At 41.9% G+C, this 19,770-nt stretch overlaps 1 protein-coding gene across 6 annotated transcripts in view; it reads right to left on the reverse strand.

Annotated features, from left to right (window-relative positions):
- ZNF516 (zinc finger protein 516) overlaps positions 1 to 19,770 on the reverse strand; it is a 353,996-nt gene that overhangs the window by 20,094 nt on the left and 314,132 nt on the right. For 5 of the 6 annotated variants that reach the window (XM_069219430.1, XM_069219434.1, XM_069219429.1 and 2 more), the window contains 3 exons: positions 13,520 to 14,986; positions 3,446 to 3,550; positions 1,897 to 1,964 (listed from right to left, as the gene is read on the reverse strand). In XM_069219430.1, coding sequence (XP_069075531.1) covers positions 1,897 to 1,964; positions 3,446 to 3,550; positions 13,520 to 14,986 — 1,640 coding nt within the window. The remainder of the gene's footprint in view (positions 1 to 1,896; positions 1,965 to 3,445; positions 3,551 to 13,519; positions 14,987 to 19,770) is intronic. The other variant, XM_069219435.1, reaches the window with a different exon arrangement.

The following is a 19,770-nucleotide window of genomic DNA, read 5'->3' on the forward strand; positions in this document are numbered from 1 at the left end:
TCAGCACTTTATTCCACAACTGTGGAAAGTTCTTGAACAATATGCCATTTAGTATGAGTCACTTTTTTTACAACACTCTATGCAGTGGTCCACCTTTGGACCTGATTCACAAACAGCACTTTGTAGTACATTATGGAGTCCTACATTAGTACTACAAAGTGCTACTCAAACGTACATTTTTTAGTATATTTACTACTTTTTGGTATTCACAAACTGCACTTTCGTAGTAGTTTACACTTTTGTAGTTACTTATACTTTTCTAGTTAAGTCCCTACCTTCATACTTTTATATAGGGAGATTGTTGCGGTACCAGTGGTTGGACATGTATAGTGCTGGACTTATTACAAAAGTGCAAGTTAAAAGTTACGTTTGTGAATACTGAAAAGCAAGTTTACTCAAAAGTGTAAACTTACTAAAAAGTGTAAGTTGCCTCTATGATTTAGGCCCTATATATCCTAAAATAGTGTCAATGCAAAGATGGTGGATGCTTCACCAGGGTGCTGAACAGCAATTATTAAACTGATTCCTCAATTTATGTTTATTGTCAGCAAATTTTGAAGATGTCATCAAAAAGCCTAGTTGAATGTCACCCGGGCCTGGATATGTACCCATGCTACAGTCTCTACCAGTCCTTTCAATAGCACATTAGTCTCAAAGAGGATTGACTTCAATGTGAACTAACCAAAAAGGGACATTAAATGTTAGATTCTACAGATGTGAATATGATCCAGTTCTAAGTGTGAAGTCCTGTTGCCTTTGCCTATTAGCTGTAATCTTGTAAAGTCCAATACCACCTCTCTCCTTTTTAGATCCTGAAAAAAGGGAGGATGCTCATGAGTCAAACTGTACTTTACTATTTTCAGTTGTGAGTCAGCTTAGTACATTATGCACTGGGTGCACAGATCTGTGTACAAACTATAGGGGATGCAGCAGAATCCTGGCTGGGCAAACTCACTTTTTATAAGCCCATATAATACATACTATGTAGGGGAGAATACAAATGTGTTATTTAGTGTAAATAAACTATTGAGATTATGGTGTGCCCTATATAAATGCACCTTATGTAAATCTCAGTGCATTTTACTTTAATTTTGCTACTATTGTTTCCTATAGATAGCCAAAAATTGGAACTGCGTCGTGGTTGATATTTACTGTAAAGAATGTCAACCACATTTGCATGTAAAAATTAAAGTGAAATATGTGTTCCTAATGAAGGAAGTTAACAGTCTTTGAAAAGAAGACAGTACAAAACACAAGTTTAAGGCATGTGTCGATGGAAAAGGAAATAAGGAGTAGAGAAACTGCCAAAACAGAAAGAGGCTGAAAACTGGAAACAGGAAAGTACACCACCACACAGTCCACAAAAAGTGAGGCAAAAAAAATCTCTAGTGAGGCAATAGTAAAAAGCATACTCTTCAGAAAAAACATAATACATGTATATACCTATATGCATTGTAGGAGAGACAGGATGGGTACATGGCTGAAAACCAATGATGTTAAATTTACAGTTTGCCCCCCAGACTATTCAATCCGTACCCGTGTATAAATCTTTAAAGATGTAAAGTGCTTAGAAAGAGGCTATATTAACACAGTTTGTATGTGAAATTTGCTATTTCTATTTTATTATGTGATTGCTTTTAAAGGCATTTTAGTCTACAGTATAAATGTAAGATAGCATAACTCCACTGTGAATTTGAATATTAATAGAAATATGAAAGATCATATGAGATTTGATATTAGAGCAACCCTAAAGGCAAAAAACACAGTAGGCACGCATGAAGAACAAAACTGTCTTGTGCTTTACTGAAGAGTATCGATGAATGAGCTTCTACTCCCCTCCCCATCCCCGAACCCCACATTTAAAAAACAAAACACCCAATTAATCTGAAAACATACTTGTTTTTGGGCATCTGCGGAGGTGGTGTGAACTTCCGTACCTCGGAGTCCATTAGACTCAAATACCACTGTGGGAACAAGGGGGCTTGTTAACAAATGAACAATGAAGCGTTGCTCGTGTCTGCACATTATTTTGAGACCATTACAGTTGAACCACAATGAAAAAAACGAAAAGACACCAGCTCCTAGCCTGTGGCCAGAACGTACCAATTTACTGTAACACTTACTGTGAGAGAGTGTGCTAATGGCAGCCTAGGGCCACTGGCCTTTTTAATTCAGACTCTATGCTGGAGAGAGCAATCACTGACAACATTAATTATCAGCATGTGTGGAGAGAGACCCTCGCTCTGCATTACTTACCATTTGGCCTCTGTCATTTCGCATCAGGCTGGCTTCTGAGGCCATCATTCGCACTTCTGACGAGGAACCTCACTACCCTAGCATTGCTGCATGTATCTCTCACGCTTTTATTGACACACAAGCAAACTTTACCAAGCGCAGCTCATTCCTAAGTGGAAATATGGAAGGCTTGCAAAATTTTTTAGAAGTTCATATTGAACACCCTCCTTTGCATCAAACTGTTACGTCAGACAAGTGATGAGATCAAGAAGGACTTATCATATGAGGTATTTTCGCTTTTGTTAGTACAAAACCTTTTATTTTTTTTAAAGGCCAATTATTGAACATTTGTGTGCATCTAAATTGTACTTGGATGCACAAACATGTGAACTTCATAAGTAAACTCTTTAAAGCTTGATTGGGAGTATTTGCAGAGATTTAAACAAGGATATGAAGCTTACAACCGTGGACAACTAGGTGCTACAGCAGATTGGCCATAATCTTAAATTTACAGGTTGAGGCATAGAAGCTGGAATTACAGTAAAATCTGTAAATCTGCCTATATTCATAACACTTTTACAGCTGATTGTCTACCACAGGCAAAATTACACCTAAAAAAAGCTAACTTGCCTTTTAAACAATGGAAAAGGGCCCCTATATAGGATATGGGGTGCACTGCAATTGGGCTCTCTGCAGGAAAATGTTTTTCTCTTTGGAGGAGATTAAACAAAATGTAGCTATCCACATTTTCTTCAGGTGTACTTTCTCAGATGTCAACCACATGGACAATCTCCAGGAGTAGAATTGGACCTTTCATGGCTACGCCAACAGATCTTTGTGAATCCTTGAAAAGTCAGAAATCTATGCGAACCGTAAGGGGAAATCTACGATTCGCAAATTAAGACTTTTCAGTAAAGCATCCATGAAACGGGCATGAAAAATTAATCTCCAGCGATAAACCATCCTCACAAAATTAAGATATGTACAATGGAAAATGTCTGTAATTCAATGAAGGGTGAACAATGAACAAAACCAAATGCAAAATATAAGGGGATGAGGGGGCTGAAAAGAAGTTTTCGGGAAAGAGAGACTAAAATTGCACAGACATTTGGCTGCCAAGGCAAAGAAATGCACTTTCTTAAAAGTACATGGACTTCTTTGAACAAATTCAACTGGACGGAGAGACAAAATGGTCTGGGAAGAAAGGTACCTGTGTGGGACCTCATGTGAGTCCTAAGGTGGCTGGGCTGGTTGAAGCATTTCCCACACTCTATACAGACGTGGTCTCCTTGACGCGCTTGTGTCCTCAGCATGCCTGCAGTGGTGGGAAGGAGGTGGGTAGGAGAACAAGGGACAGACAGGGAGGGAAGAAAACGTTGAGAAGAAAACGTTACGCCCAGAGAAAACATCATTAGTATGTCTAATGCGTCATTATATGAGGCTACCTCAGGCCCTGCATGACAACTGTCGGGCTTCATCTGGGCACAGGCTGACAGACCAGGCGCACGCAGGACGGCGCAAGTGCATAAATTACAGTGAATTAAAAGGCGCTTCCCATGATGTGCCCGCGCCAGGGCTGGCGTGTCAGGTGTGTGTTCCTCCCCGAGCAGCTGGATACACTTTTCAGCCATCACCCAGCTTTGTCAAGCAGTAGATCAGGCGAGTCAGAGTGACTTCCAGCGTGGCGGAGACGAGTCACGTGGCTAATCGGAAGTGAGTAGAACAAGAGACCGGCTGTCCCCCGCGGGGCCTGCCGAACATTGGAGACAAATGCAGAGTGAGCGGGAGCCATGGCGGAACCATCAACTCTTGATCGTCGGCTTACCTGCCTGCCGGTGCCGCTCTGACCTGAGGCCTGGCAGGCATGGACTGAAGACATCTGTGAATGAACGTGTCATTCTGGACGGCCGCCGTCCACCAGCCTTTAATAAACATGTTTTCTGGGCGATTAGCATTTGTGGAAAAGTACTGAAACCTCTCCTCTTCTCAAAAGGTCAGTTTACAGTATCTGACTTAAAGGGCTGAATGTTCTTTTTTGCTGCTGATCAAAAACGACATGCATGACTTTCATTATTTTTTCTGCATTTATGAATAGATTTATATTACTTTTTTTTTTTTTTTTTTGCAAGGTCGAAAATCCCTCTCAGACAAATAGATATCCATCATATGCAAATCCACATTTTATTTTTCTGCTCCGTTTAAGCTTTCATACCAGGTTCAAATCCTACCACGAAAAGGAGCCTTCTCGCACCGAGAAACATTGGTAATCGCCACCTACATCACATTCCCTAACGGAGAACGCTATTTAAAGTACTATTTTTACTTCTGTGTCTGCAATGTAAAGAATGAGGAAATCCAACAAAATCCATCTAGAGAGGCCAATTAAAGGGCTTAAAGACACCAATTATACCACGCCAGATCAAGGCACCGCTGGCATTTAGAAGGGCAGGAAACGGAACTGTGGGGCTGGAGCGTCAGCCTAGGCTGTCTGGCCGTAAGAGAAACCCCCAACCGGAAATACGAATCACTGATATCATGTAACCAATATCATCTGACCCGCAAGGCAAGGACAGGCCCAATAATGAGGTATTACATAAATGTACTTTAGAACCAACTTTGTCTAATTCGTCTAGCATTAGAAACAGGTTTTAGCTTGGTCTCTCCCAACATTTCTCAATAATACAATACAGCTCGCTGTTATAAACTGTCCAACCCCGTGTCTAGCAAAATCATGTAATGTACCACTGTTCTACTTGAGAAATAAACACTGTGGGGCTACTGTTGCTCGCATGGCTAAATAGGGAGGGGCTTCCTAAAGCAACAACTAAACCGCTGTCTGATCACTTAAATATAGATGAAAGATATTATTTCAAACAGCTGTGTGTGTGTGTGTGTGTGAGAGAGGGAGAGAGCGACACACACATACTTTTCTTTAACCGTATTCTGACACTGTGCGATTCATTTTAACTATACTGTACCTTCGCCACGCGTACACAGCAATTTAAGGTTCAAAGCAAAATACAAACGAAAAGCTGCTGGCAGATTTTGAAGTCAACCCTAAAGAAAGTGTGAAAATCAATAGGAAGTAAAGGATTTTAAAAGATGATACAGAAACATGCTCTGGAAGACCGTAGGAGACACAGAAAATAAGTGAAGCTGTTCAGTGTTTAGAAGCAATAGTGGGAAGTGAGTTAGAACAGCATCCAATGCAAAAACCAGGCGTATCAAGACGAGTGCAAGCAGCATGCACAAAGAGGCCAGAGAGGACAAGTCTAGAGATGAGGCACGGATACATTTAAAGACCACAAAAAGTCAGAGTTGTTGGAGGTAGATATAAGATAAGTAATCTGCAATGAGATATAAATGAGTGGATTATATTAAAAGGGAGGCAACGCTAAAACAAAGGGCAAACATCAGAGATAAAAACAGATGGAGGAAGCGGACGGCAGGGAAGAAAGGAGCAGAAATGAAGACAGGCAAGAGAAAATAAAAAACTGTAGTCTATGCAGCCTGAAGCATTTAATAGGATGTTGACTTATCGACACAGGGGACGAAACAATGAATCTGGAGGGATGTTAATGAACAAGAAAAGGGTGAACAAGATTATATGCAAAGAAGAGGAGTTGCTAGGTCACAACAGGAGACAGTATCAAACAGCAGCCAGAGGACCTATTTCCTTCCTTGCACTGGGACCCAACACCCTGGCTACGCCATTGACAAGGGCCTTGTGTTTACAATGGCATGATGGGCAAAACAGAAGGATTATAGAACTCTGCAAAGAAGACTTCTGTGGTGAATGGAGCTCAAGTTGCACCAACAACTTGCTGACGGGTAACAAGGATCTACGCAGCGTGTCAGCTGCATAGTGCGTGGTTGTTATGGTGATAGGGCTTAATAACGTCTCTTTTCTTCCAACGGATCATGCAGGTTTAGTGGGTCAGGAATGTAATATTGCAGGGTGCCCCGGAAGTCAACAGATGTCAATCAGCAAACCCTTTGTGGCAAGAAAGTCTGGAACTCACAAGGCATTTTTTTTTTTTAGAAGGTTTTCGTACAGCTAACATATTCCACCAAATTCACAACCAAACCTAGGAATATGGGTGAGAGTACATTTGAAAAGTCGAATTTTGTATGCCAATTGGCTATAGACCAGGGGTCAGAACATCTCAGCCAGCTAGTTGAAATGGAAGAAGGGGAGTGCTTCATTTCAATAACAGTGTAGTGAAATTTGACGAAATAGGGTGAGGTAAGAAATCAAAAGTGGAAGATCATAACTTGGAGTGTCTCGATAATGAAAGGTTTATGGGAGCAGAGAGTTGACTCGGTCAAACGTGGGGTGTCCATCTGAAGGCTACCTTAATGTTTGTGCTGTGGAACACATTTGAATAATGGATTAAATGGCGAAAAGCAGCATAAGCACTAACTATATTTGTGCAATCAGAGGGGGGGAGAACATCTAATTCTCGTATTCGAGGTGGCAGGAAAAGTTGTTAAGAGGTTTAGGTTGCAAAGCAATGGATTGTTGGTTAAAAAATTTAAAATTTCAGCGACTGTGGAAGCAGCTTGCAAATCAAAGAAATGCTACTGAAGCAGCAAAGTGGCACCCGGAATGTGTCATGTTACCCTACTAGCATTATTTATTTTCATATTAATTAACCACAATGAGCTGGCTGTTGCTATTCAAGAGATTGTCTCATTAATACTAAAAAGGCAGTCAGTGTTGAGATGATGCAATCTTACCACCCCGCTGGCTGTCACAACCACACTTGATATGTAAGATTGACTGGCCATTTCTGGAGAAGCGGAGCTAGACTGAGGACCAGCAACTGAGGAAGAGCACCTGTAGCTAAGTGACCATGCAGATGTTGTTCAACAATGAACAATATAAGGCCTAATTCATAAACAAGTAGGAACTCCAAGGACGAACTGACAAAGATTTCTGTCTACAGCTCATATTCACACATCTCAAAGCATGTTAGAGAAATCCATGATTGCCATACTTTCCCAGAACAAGCTCTTTCTGGTGGATACTCTAACTGGAGATTGATCACTTTGAGAATATTTTCCAGGTGAGAGTGGTCTGCCTCTGGTTACACTGTGGTTGAGAAGCCACCACAACAGAACTTGTTGAGTTTTCTTTGAAACCTGGGTGATGTCTGATAGGGTTCATTGGTGCTAGGCCCATTGAGACTTCATTTCCCTCTACTGAGTCTGTATATGCCACCTAGGCAAGGTGACAAGCAGGATGCATGAGGTCAACAGACAAAGAAGTCTAAGTGCTGCTGTCACTAGATTATATCATAATTGTCCTGGACTCACTGCAGCAGAGCGAAGCCCCGGAGCAGCACTGTATCCAGTTAATGGCCACAGCAGAGAAGAGCCTCTGTGTAGGAGTCAGGTGCAACTTCAGCTTGTTGAGAACATTAGCAATGTCAGGAGGTTCACCGTCACCTGGGGGAAGAACCATGACTGACTGTGGTGAGCCGGTCTTCAGCAGCTAGTCATCAAGGTAAGGGAAAGATGGCATCCCTAACCGTTGAAGGAGTGCCACCACTACCGCGTCTCTTTTGTGAACACACTTAGGGGTACTGGTAAAACTGAAGGGGAGCAAGGTAAACTGAAAATCCCTCCTGGCCTATCATTAACGGCAGGGAGTGGCTGTAGCACTGCAAAATGCTTGCATGAAAATACATATCCTGCAGATCCAAGGCAACCACCTACTCACCTAGATCCAGGGCAGAGAGAACTTGGGCCAAATGAATTTGATCTTACAGAGTAAGGCATTCAGAAGGCTTAAGATATAAATTAGGATGAAGTCTTCTGTCCTTCAGCAAAAAATAAGTAGCAGAATAGCCACCCATCCTTACCTCTGAAGCTGACTTTCTTTCAATGGTCCCTTGGGGAAATACAGCCTGCACCTCGTGTTGCAAGATGGAAAGATGCTCCTCCAAAAACTGCTCCGAAGTGGGAGGAAACTGAAGTGGGTGAGAAATGAATGGCGTGGTCTAGTCTTATTGGACGATCAGGAGGACTCATCTGTCAGATGTGGTGGTCTGCCACCTTGGTAGAAAATGTCTGATCCCGATTCCCACTGGATGGATGTGCCACTAAGGGTAAGCAAAACCGGCCTAAAAGCTGATGCTGTGTGGTGGAAGACTGAGTCGAATAGTGTACCTGGTGACCTGGAGGACCTCCCAGACACGGCCACGAAAGGGGTGCACTGATAGCTGTGAAGACAGTGGAGTCTGGTGGTGCAAATGTGCCAGCTCCCTCAAATAACCTCAAAAACTTGTTGAGGTAACTCGGGCGGGAGAGAAAGGCCCAAGGAATATGCTGTGTCTCTGCTTTCCTTACAGTGTTCAAGGAGCAAAATCCGCCTTTTTGCAAATAAGGTGGGGTCTGTTGAAGGACATATCTATTAGGGACACATGCACATCTCCCAAAAAGCCAGTGGATCTCACCCACATGTGGCAATGGAGCACCACACCAGTGCCCACTGACGTCCCAAGGAGTCAGTAGAGTTCAGGCCAGCCTGGGTTACATATTTGGCTGCATCCTGGCTGTCTTAAATTGTTTGAGCAAAAAAGGCCCAGACTCCTCTGGAACCACCGGCAAGATCTCAATGGCTGTGTGACAAAGGGCGTGCATGTAGCGGCTTAATAGACAGACCACAGTGACTGAACTCAATGCAAAGCTGGCAAAGGAGAGCATCCATTTTCCTGATGTCCCAATCCTTTTCAACTTCCTGTCCAGAGGGGCAATAGAAAATGCGATATGGTTAACTTTAATGGCGGAAACTTGGAACACCAAACTTTCAGGAGACTGGTGCTGAGTAAGAAAGTCCAGTATGCTTCGAGCCAGCCTATGGAGTTTTGTCATCTGCCTGTTGACTTGAAGGCAAGAACAAGGTTATGTCCAGGTACCCCGAGGGTGTAATTTAGAGCTTCATGAAATAGGAGAGAGGACTCACATGACACTGGCCCTGAGTGCAAAAGTTCAGTCATCATATTGGTGTTGACATCTACTGAGGGGAGCTCAGCTGCATGTTTAATCACCCCAGCAAAAGATGCACTCTTTTCAATATGGGTCCAGTGGGTAACATCAGCTATTTACAGGGAGGTATCCAGACCAATGGTCTCTTGCAAGTCCATGTAAATACCACCCTCGTCATAATGTTGGGGTAAATCATCCTCAGCATCTCCGTCATTGCTGTCAGGCTCATCAGAATCTGACCTAATAAGGCGATGACGGCTCAGTGGGAGGTTTCTTAGAAAAGGAAGAGTTTTGTTAGAATCAGGATGTACTGGGAGGTGTTCATGGGAGTTGAATCAAGGCATGACCTTGGTTAAGGTTGAAGTAGATTGAGCTGGAGGATGAACGCTGGAGTCAGCAGGTTCTTCACCTCGGGTGTCAGCTACATCAGGACTGGCGCCAGTGGAACAGCATGGATCTTGGAGCTGGAGCGAAAGTTGGCACCCGATGCAGTATGGACTCCAAGGGGGAGTTGAGGTGCTCGGACCATGCAGAGGGCCGATCCGCTAGTGGTAAACTGACTGGAGGCTTTGGCTTATCCATGGGGCCCGAAGGGGTGCAAGAGGGAGCAGGTTAGAGTGCCAAACATGTGCAGCATGGCCTCCTTGAAGGCCTTGACTTTTTGCAGCATCACCAATGGACCTGGAAATTCGGGGAGCAACAGGACCAGTTGGAGAATCAGCTTCGAGACATAGAAGTGAGAACAACTGGTACACTGACACCCTCCGACTTTTCATTGGATACAAGGTAGCGGATGGGGTTGAATCACACTTTGACTTCTCATGTTTCTTCTTCGACTTTCATTTATCGGTCTACCTCATAGAGGACCCGTCAGAGGAACAGCATTAAGTGGAAACATGTCTACACCCTTGACTTAAAGAGGCACTTACATGAGGTCCCAGGTTTCTTTCGGTGTTCGACAACATACAGCTTTGCTTCGCGGACCCAGATCACCTTTGGGTGAGGGCATATTCTTCACGTAGCTTGAAACTGTGCCCAAGCACAAGTACCAGAGGCAGACCCTGTGAGGGTCCATCACAGATACCTGTTTCTGGCAATCACAACATGGCTTGAACCCTGTAGTCTTTGGTGGGGATGCTGTTCCCTTCCACACCAGAATTAAATAATAGGAGAATTTGGAAACCGATGAAAGGGACCAAATTCCTGGATCCACTTAATGCACAGAAAGACAGGAAGTAACTTGCTGTGCAGGGTAGCGTTTACATGCAGTTCTGCTCCGTCACTTCTGGGATGGAACAAAGTCATTGAGAGCCACATATAAGCACCTAGTAGCACACAAGAGCATTGCCATGAACATTTCCAGAATATTTTCATATCCAGTTTGGCACCTGGGGAATATTCTAAAGGTGAGGATTCTGCAGTTAGACCATCAGAACTGGACCTTTAAGCCCCTAACACACTCTTGGGTGCTCTAGAAAATGCGAAATTTCACATTTAACTTCATATGAATTCTTCCCTCATGCAGAAAACATTTCTCCATGTGCGGTGTTCTTTCAACCTCTAGACTCCTAAATGCTGGGTTTACCTATTTACATTAATTACACTTTCAGTGACACTTATGCCTGCTTTCACCAGTCGCAACTTTACAAAATATATGGACGTGTGAAAAAAACAAAGTAAATATATAACACTCACGTGGTTACGGCTATGAATAATTTTACAGTTTTTACTGCGCATGTTCCCAAACTTCCCTGAGCACACTACTCCTCCTACCCTTCCCCCCAGACTCCCTCCCATTATCTTTTATGACTGCAACAAATACCAACTGAAACTTTTGCAGTGGTATCTCCTCATGCAAAAATATGAAGATCCTCTTTGTTTTCAACTATAGCTAGGAGTTTATAGGTTTTTTCCACACACGTCAAACTTACACAGAGAACATTTTCTGAGAACCAACCTCCCAATGGCTTCTGAAAGGGCCTATTCCACTCTTGTGTATCACCTTTGCAGCGTGTGGCAATGACTGGTTTATAAAAATTCTATTTACTAACAAACAGCAAGCCTTTCAATATTGATGCCAATGTAAAATGCAACGTATATGATAGTTGTTACAAACATGCTTTCATAAATGCATCAATTTAACTAATTCCACAATATATGCAAGACTTTGTCTTGACTTCCATATGTTCTTTAGCACTCAATGCAGAGCGCATGTTTCAGTTGCTCTGTACAATGTGATACACTGCCCCACAGTGGCTAGGATTACGCTGTGTAAATAAATACTCCACAAAACATGAAACTCGTTTATTTTCGATCACTGACAGTTATCTGCCATCTACTGGACGAATCCAGATTTGGTTACTGTGAAATTGTACTATCATTGCCTAAATGTAAACCTAATTTGCTTATTAGAATTTCAAAAGTTCAATCTTATGAGATTAGAAGCCCGCTAAATATGATGTAATAGCTCAGTAGGTTATAACACCATTTTAATTCCTCTGTCATCTGCAGGTGACTGTTTTTAATCTCCGAGGATGTATTGCTCCATCTAGTTCAAGTATTTCCATCTCTGAATGCATCTTTTTTTTTTGCAAAAGAGTTCAGAGTTGAGATAAGAGAGCACTTAGGTTCTTGCATCTCACTCATGGCCTTATTCACTAAGTGAAATTTACACTTTTCTGTAAGTGTACAATTGTCCTATCTTTTAATGTGCGGAGGCTCAGCACTCGTACAGTTACTACTCATAAATCCCTTTGTAAATAACAAACATTCCTAAACTTAAACAAAAGTGTATGTCTACATTTGTGAATCAGGCCCAGAGTGTGTGCATCCCTTGAAGGCATCAGAGGGTGACAAACTTGGATTTTGATACATTTTATGCACAAATTTTTCCGATATTCACAATTCGGATCCATAATTTAGTCATCCCATAATGCACATTGGAAAGGAAGCCACTAATTACAAGACGCTTTATATACATGCATATTTTACAACATATTTTGCTGTGGAAGTACGGAGGATCATTCAGAGTTGCCAATATCTTAACTCAGTGCTTTTCAAAATTCTTAGAACCGCAATCCAATTTTAAGAATGGCAAACTTTTGCAACCCACCTACCTTTAATGGGCATGAGGCAGGACGATTGTTGAATGTAACTAAAGCATCGTATGGTAGCACCCTGTCGTTTACAGACAGCACATTTGCTATTGAAATGGCCACTAACTTTACATAGACATACAATCTTACTGATCAAACTATAGTGCACACAAATGATAATGTTTGGAAATCGAGTTTCTGTGAATATTTGTCATGTGTGCATGACCAAGTACAGTTTCTCGATTTGTTTTAATCCTATTAAAATCTGTTTGCAGCACACTTCAGAATTACAAAAGTGTGCTTTGTTTTTGCTTTCCTAACTGCTGAATGTGAAGCTTATTTACAGGTACAGGTTGTTTTATCCTACAGCCTTTCCTTTCAGACTCCATATACTCCAGCAAGACTGTCATGTAATTCACTTTAAAAACTACTCTCAATTTGAGGTCAGAGAAAGAAAAAAAGTAAACACCAAAAAAGAATAAGCAGCAATTTGTGAGAAGACATAGTCTGACAACTCACTCTGGGCCCGATTTACAAAGGTAAACTTAGACCAAAAGTCTATGTTTAGCCCAAAAGATCAAGTTGAGACCTAAAGTCTAACTTTACTAGTGGTCTAAGTTAAGACCAAAAGTTTAAACTAAAGACCAACTTCACTCATAGTAAATTTAGACTTTTGGTTAAAGTTTAAACTTTTGGTTTAAGTTTAGACTTTTGGACTAAACTTAGATTTAAAGTCTAACTTTACTATAAGTAAAGTTAGACTTCAGGTCTAAACTTAAAACTTTTGGTTAAAGTTTACCTTTGTGAATCTGGCCCTCTGTCTTTTAAGCACTGGCATGTGACAAGATAAACACAGAATTTAAAGACATCTTTATTTATTGCTCGGACATTCCTGACCCACCAAACATTGGCGCGGTAACCCACCAGTGGGTTACAAACCACAGTTTAGGAAAAACTGTCTGATGCAATAATATTTTATGAGGGACTTGTGTTTTAATAGCTCACCCTAACATTAAAGTAGGAGTCAAATGGGCAACCTTGATGTAAAAGCACTTGTTGCAGGAACGGGCATAATGCCAAGTTGCTCCAGTGGGATAACAATTGAGCAGAAATTAATAAAATCGTCTCGCTTCGAGCTTTGGTTAAAGTTCCTAATCCAAGACAAAAACTCAACAATAGGTTCCAAATCAACATACCTGCATGATCCAGATTGGAAGAATTGGCACCCCAGCTTTGGTACAGTGTGGCGAGGTCCTTTGGGCTGTAGGTCTTAAATATGTTCAAAATGTCCAGGCGCTTGTTGTGCCCCTCAGATGAGGTCTCTTGTTTAATGCTGGAATTATACGATGGGGGGGCACTTGCAGAGCTGGGCTGGTTCGGCATTAGAGGACTTGTCCTGGCCCCCGCTGAACAGTTGGCCAATGTCCTCAGCTCATTCATAGCCTGGGACTGAGACTCCCGCAGAGGCACTGAAGGACCTTCATGCTTAAGATACGAATCTGGCTTACAAACTGAGAGATAGGGGGGTGGCAGGTTGGGTTTGCCCTTCACTGTGTCAGGTGTAGAGTGCTTACTAAATGTTGATGGACTTGCAGCTCCCTGGAGGATTGCAAATTTCTCCACTTGCTTGCTTACTGAGGGTTGTGTGCCTGGCCTGGGTATAAGATTTTGGGTAGGTGTGTGGCTTCGATTATAGCTTCCAGATTGTGCCACTTTAGGGTTTGCTTCAAATTTAGGCTTCTGCTGCAGACCTGCTGTGCTGTGCTGCTCTTGGGCATGGTTTAATTTGGGTTGCTTGTATCCATCAAGAATTGATGGCTTTGAGCCACCCTGCCCAGGCACGTTATAGTCCCTTGTTTGAGATCCACCCTGCAGTTTTGAAGTGCTTCCACCAAGCGGTGCATTGGTTTTGGGTATGGCCACTCCACCTGGCACCTGGGTACGAGCAAATCTGGCCACTGGCAAAGGCTGACACTCTTTGCCACCGAGTGCCGGAGGCGGGCCGGTGCGCCCATTCCTTGCCAAGAAAAGTGAGTTGTTTTTCATGTTCTTGAAACCGTTCTGTTGAATCCATTGGGGAGCCATTGCACTACAGCTTACTTTGTGCCAAATTCTTTTGTGCATCCACAGGACTTCTGGATAGAATGTCTTATGATCACAGAAAGGACATGGATGGATAACCAAAGCAGCCTGAATGGCTGAGGTAGAGTCTTTATTGCATGAGGCGGCTCTGCTTGACTTTTCACTGAGATCAACTGGAGCAAATGCTGGCCCTGCATCATTATTCTTTTCAAGCTTGAGGTGCTCCTTGAGGTCAGGGGTCTTTTCATCCAAGAGACTGGGATCAGGCGCCAATATATTGTGCAAGTCTACTGTGTTGCAAGAAGTCTGGCCAGAACCTGAAGCAGCACTAGTGCTTGAGGACTGCTTACTGGAGCCAGGAAGCTCTTTGCTGGGATAAAAAACGGGAATTTTTATTTCACAAGGATCTTCAGACTTTACGTCAGTCTCAGAAGCAGCAGCAAAAATCGTGCCAACATCAGGTTTACACACATCATCCGTATGATTGGTGGATTCTCCCTGATCCAGAGCAGGATGGCGATCAATAGGCGATGTTATCATGGGTTCTTCCCCAGAACGTTTACAGTGATATGGCTTGTCTCCTGTACAAAAGCAAACACAACCATTTAGCATTACATATCAGCAGAAGTAACACATGTTAACAGTACCAAACATGTAAAGAATGAACTAGTAGGCAGGCTTGAACAGTATTAATTGCAGTTTAAATCCATAACAAGCAGTACCAACATGATACAGAAAAACAATGAAAAAGACCTTGCAGACCAAGACATAAATCAAATTAATTCACTTGCAATGAAGCACAAGGATTACTAGAAGAGACGTACTGTAAGAATGAGGCAGCAATTTGTAGTTTGCTTTCGGCACATTGAAGTCAGTGCAGAACAGTCTCAAAGATAACCAGCTAAAAACAGACATCATCACAATATATTCTTAGTGAAAATGGACTGGAATTTGTATGTGTTTTTGATTCAGATGTGTACAAATCCCTTGTCAAGAGTAAGCTTGTGAAGGGGAACTAACAAAGCAACATGTATTATCTAGTATGTTTCAAAGTTCTTATGAAGTCATGTTGAGCACCCAATTAAGCCTTTCATCCCATTGCTCAGGAGGTTACAGAGGTTAAAGACCTCTGCAGAGGGTGTTAACTGCTGTTAACTGCCCACCCGGCAAGGTGAGCGCACATGTAAGGAAGGTAAATTTACAGCTGTTAACGCTCAACAGCATGTGGGAAATGAGGCTATCACATCTAATACGGCCAAAAACACACGCCCACTACCTCGGTCTGCTTAATGTCCAGGCTTTACACTCTCACTGATCCAAGAAATGTGGCAGACAACAGTAGTTACGCCCTGTGGTTGGCTGAACCAACCTCAACATTCCATAGAAGATGTTCATATATTTTAATGTCAGAGAATAACACTGGCTTTTAAATTGACCTCAGGATGCGTGTTGTACAAAAACTTCGCCTTATTTGATTTCATAAAAGATAAAGTTGTTCATGAATAATAGGAACCCAGGCCACCCAAAGTGTGCACGTTTCATCTGACTGCCTCTTAGTTCACTATTGGAATTGTTGTCGGGGTGTGGGGAATAAATATTTTTTCTAAATTCATGCTTGAAAAGTATCACTTTAAAAAAAAATACTTCTCAATGCACTGATATAATCTGATGTACCAAGGTAAAACGGTTCTAGGCGTTAATAAAATTGTTTTTTTTATTATTTTGTAGAGACTTTATCATATTTTTACAATTTTGCTGCATGATGTATTTAAAAATGAAGGTGTATCTAAAGTTTAGTGGTGCATGGCATCCTAATTACTTCCTCTCTTTCACTTCAATTAACATCTAAAAAACATGCTTGCAGTTTTATTTAAGATCTTTTAATGTAAGTGCTGAGTCGAGTTAACAACATCCCAATGGTGCTATTAACCAGGGGGCCGCATGTAAAGGTTAGGAGAGCTGCATGCAGCCATGGGCTGTACTTTGAGTATCACTGATCTAACTCATGATTTAACCACAAAAGACTTCAACAGCTTCAGATTTGTTACAGCCATCTAACACATTTTTACCACAACAACTGAAAATCTGCTTTAAAACAACTGATAAACTACAGGAGTGAGAACAGCCTGAAAGCAAAACACCAGACTGGATTTAGACCAGAATGATATATGGAAGCAGCCATGCTATAGGTCCCGGATGATACAGTTAATCTCATGTCCAACGGAGAAGGTCGACTTCTGTCAGGACTGCCTGCTGCCTCTAATACAATGGACCACAAAATCCTAGTGAGCATCATAAAAGCTTTCTATTGAGCATCATGACTGTATGACTGAACACAGAAGAAGAGTTCTAATCTGGTGTGTATCTTCCTGAAAAATCCCCCAACAATAAAAATTGAGAAAACTAATTTCCTCAGGGAATCATGCTTTCCTCACTTCAACTTCTGCACGGACCCATCTGAGGCTTGTTGGAAGTCAGAACACTGAAGCCTCCTAACACGCAGATAAAAAACATATGTATCTGAATTTTCAGATAAGAGAACATTGTGCATTTCAAGGGATGTCAGTGATCAATGAAGACTATGTTGAAGGACTATGAAACATACTCCTCAAAAAATTGAGTGTGTTAAGTTATCAACTATGGCATAAGAACTGTCTATAAACTAATCTCTCAGAACAGACTACAAATAAACTGTAAGACAACACTGCATCAACCAACATTTCCAGTGAAGTATTTTACGGTATTATAGCAGATACTGAGGTAAAAGTGACACAAATTAAAAGTTACTTACATTTTGGAAATGCTCTTTCTGTGGCTACTTTATCTTCACCTTAGAATACTCCCCAGGTTCACAACTGGGCCAAAAATCTTCTCCATAGCAGTACTCCAGCATGCCACAAGGTGGAGTTGAGTGTCTCTGTGCTTACTTCATGCCACCCCAGAAATGACGAAGTAGAGCCACATATAAGCACCACCCCAGCTTGCTGGCGTCACTTTCTTATGTTTTCCCTTTCTATACCAGAAGACGTGGAGCATGAACTGAACAATTGTTGGTAACTGTGCTGAGTTCTATCTTTAAACCTTTTAAGATATTAAAAAGAGGTAATTCCAAAGAAGGGAGTGGGGGGTGAAATCTGCAGTTAAATAAGGTAACCATCAAAAATAGTGTCACAGAAGGTTAGTAATTTGTTCTTCTGAAAGATACTTCTGACCAAAGATTCCTCTTTTTACAATGGATATGACTTTTAGTAAGAATGACAACAAAGTCCTCAGTGCAAGCTTGCCTGGGAAAAATGTGGCTTAGGACGGTTGCCTTGAAAATGGCAAAATTCACTGATGGAACAAGCTTATGTAATCACAATGACTAAGGTCTTTAAAATCAGGAGACACATTAAGCAGCTATTCATCTGCTTAAAGGGCTACACGTGAGAAACATTGGACATCAAGATAAGGTCTCACTGTGGCATTATAAATGGTTTTGGAAGGAACTTATGTGTCAGACCTTCAATAAATCTCATCACAAAAAGTGATTTAAACAAGGACGTTTGGCCTGACAATCTAGAAAGGCAGAAAGGGTTGACTAGTAACCTATAATAGCGCCCACTAAAAGAAAGGACTTACTGGGCCAAAAATAAAACAAGCAAAAAGGATGTCCAACATCTTTGCTTGTAAGGGTTGACTAATGCCGCACTAGACTATAAATTTGTCTCAGCGCCAAAGTATAAATGGATATTGTGGAACGGCTCCTGGCAGGAAAGTTGACATCAAACACTAAAGACAGCAGATTTAACACAGGCAGTTGCACTTGCTCAATCTCCACACATGTACGTGTAGGTTGTACACACTAGGATGGATCTAGCCAGGGTGCTCCCCACTGATGGAAAACACTGTGTGCCACCATAGGATGAAGATGCCACTAGTTATCTCCAAGACACCGCCTGCTTAGTTTGTCTGCCATGGCATTAAGGGACCCGACCAGGTGGATCATTCTGAGGAAAATGTCTTGGTGCTCCATCCACCTCCCAAGGCACAGAGCATCCCGACACACGACTCAGAAACTCACTTCACCCTACTTATTTCAGTTTGAGATGGTGGCTGTGTTGTCCATGAAAACTGCACTAGTCTCCCCTTGATAGATGGCAAGAATGTCTTCAGAGCCAGGTGAATGGGTCAAAACTCCAGGAGATTCATGTGCAGCTGGCCCTCTGCCAGAAACCAAAGCCCAATGAACTCTACCACACTCAGATGATCCCCCTAACCCAACAGGGATGTTTCTGTTACCACCATCTGTTCTGAGCGAGGAAGACAAAGGGACCTGCCACTAGACCAATTGTGTTTGAGCAGCTGCCACAACATATATGGAGCTGTTGCCTCAGAGACCTGAATGGCATCAGTCAGATTGCCTTGAAGGTGCTCCAACCGGAATTTTAACTTCCATTGCAGAGCCTGCATGTGCCACCTGACATAGCTGGTGAGGAGGCTGCAGGAGGATAAGAAGTCAAGAAACCTTAAAGCTTGTCTCACCACTATCAGGACTGAGCATGAAATATCGAGATCATAGCTTAAAGGTTCTGGGCTCTTTATGGCTAAGAGAAAACTCTGAACTCCACTGTGTCCAGGATTATGCCAATAAATGCAAGCCTCTGCGAAGGAGTCAAGTAGGACTTCGGCTCATTGACAGTGAACACAACGATGTCAAGAAATTTGCCCTTGTCTAGACTGACTGTGGTGAGCTTACCTTCAACAGCCTGTCATTGAGGTGAGGGAATACTGATATCCTCAACCTAGGAAGATGTGTACATTGAGGGCACCTTTTACCATTCTAACTTAAGTAAAATTCTTACTGACTTTTTGTTGGAAGTATACACAAGCCTTATTTCAATTGACAAATACAGCTGGAGGCTGCTCCTTTTTCTAAGCACCAGGGTTAGTATCATGATCCCTGTCTATATGCTGCACTGGCACAGAAGGGTCATATGTTTTTCTATTTATCACCTTCAGTGCACACATTAACTCTACAAATCTCCAAGTTAAAGCATGGACTGCAGACAGCTGAGCTCAGAAACACAATGTTCTGAAGTTTTTGTGGGAAATAAAACAGAAGAATGAAATTAAATTATTTAACAAAATTTAGACTGTCAATATGCTGATTTCTAACACGACTTTCAGGTAGATTGTAAAACATTTTATTCACTTTGCTTAGGATTTCTATAACAAATAGGCACTTGCATTACAGGTAATGCTACCAGGAAATGCTACCTGCTGTTAGGAGTTTGAACCTGCATACTTTGAGAAGATTACACTATTCAAACATTGTAAAGTTCACCAAGTTGTCAGAATCTTTAAAGAAAAGAGGATGAAAAAT

The sequence above is a fragment of the Pleurodeles waltl genome, chromosome 2_2 (assembly GCF_031143425.1).
Source record: "Pleurodeles waltl isolate 20211129_DDA chromosome 2_2, aPleWal1.hap1.20221129, whole genome shotgun sequence".
Taxonomy (NCBI): Eukaryota; Metazoa; Chordata; class Amphibia; order Caudata; family Salamandridae; genus Pleurodeles; species Pleurodeles waltl.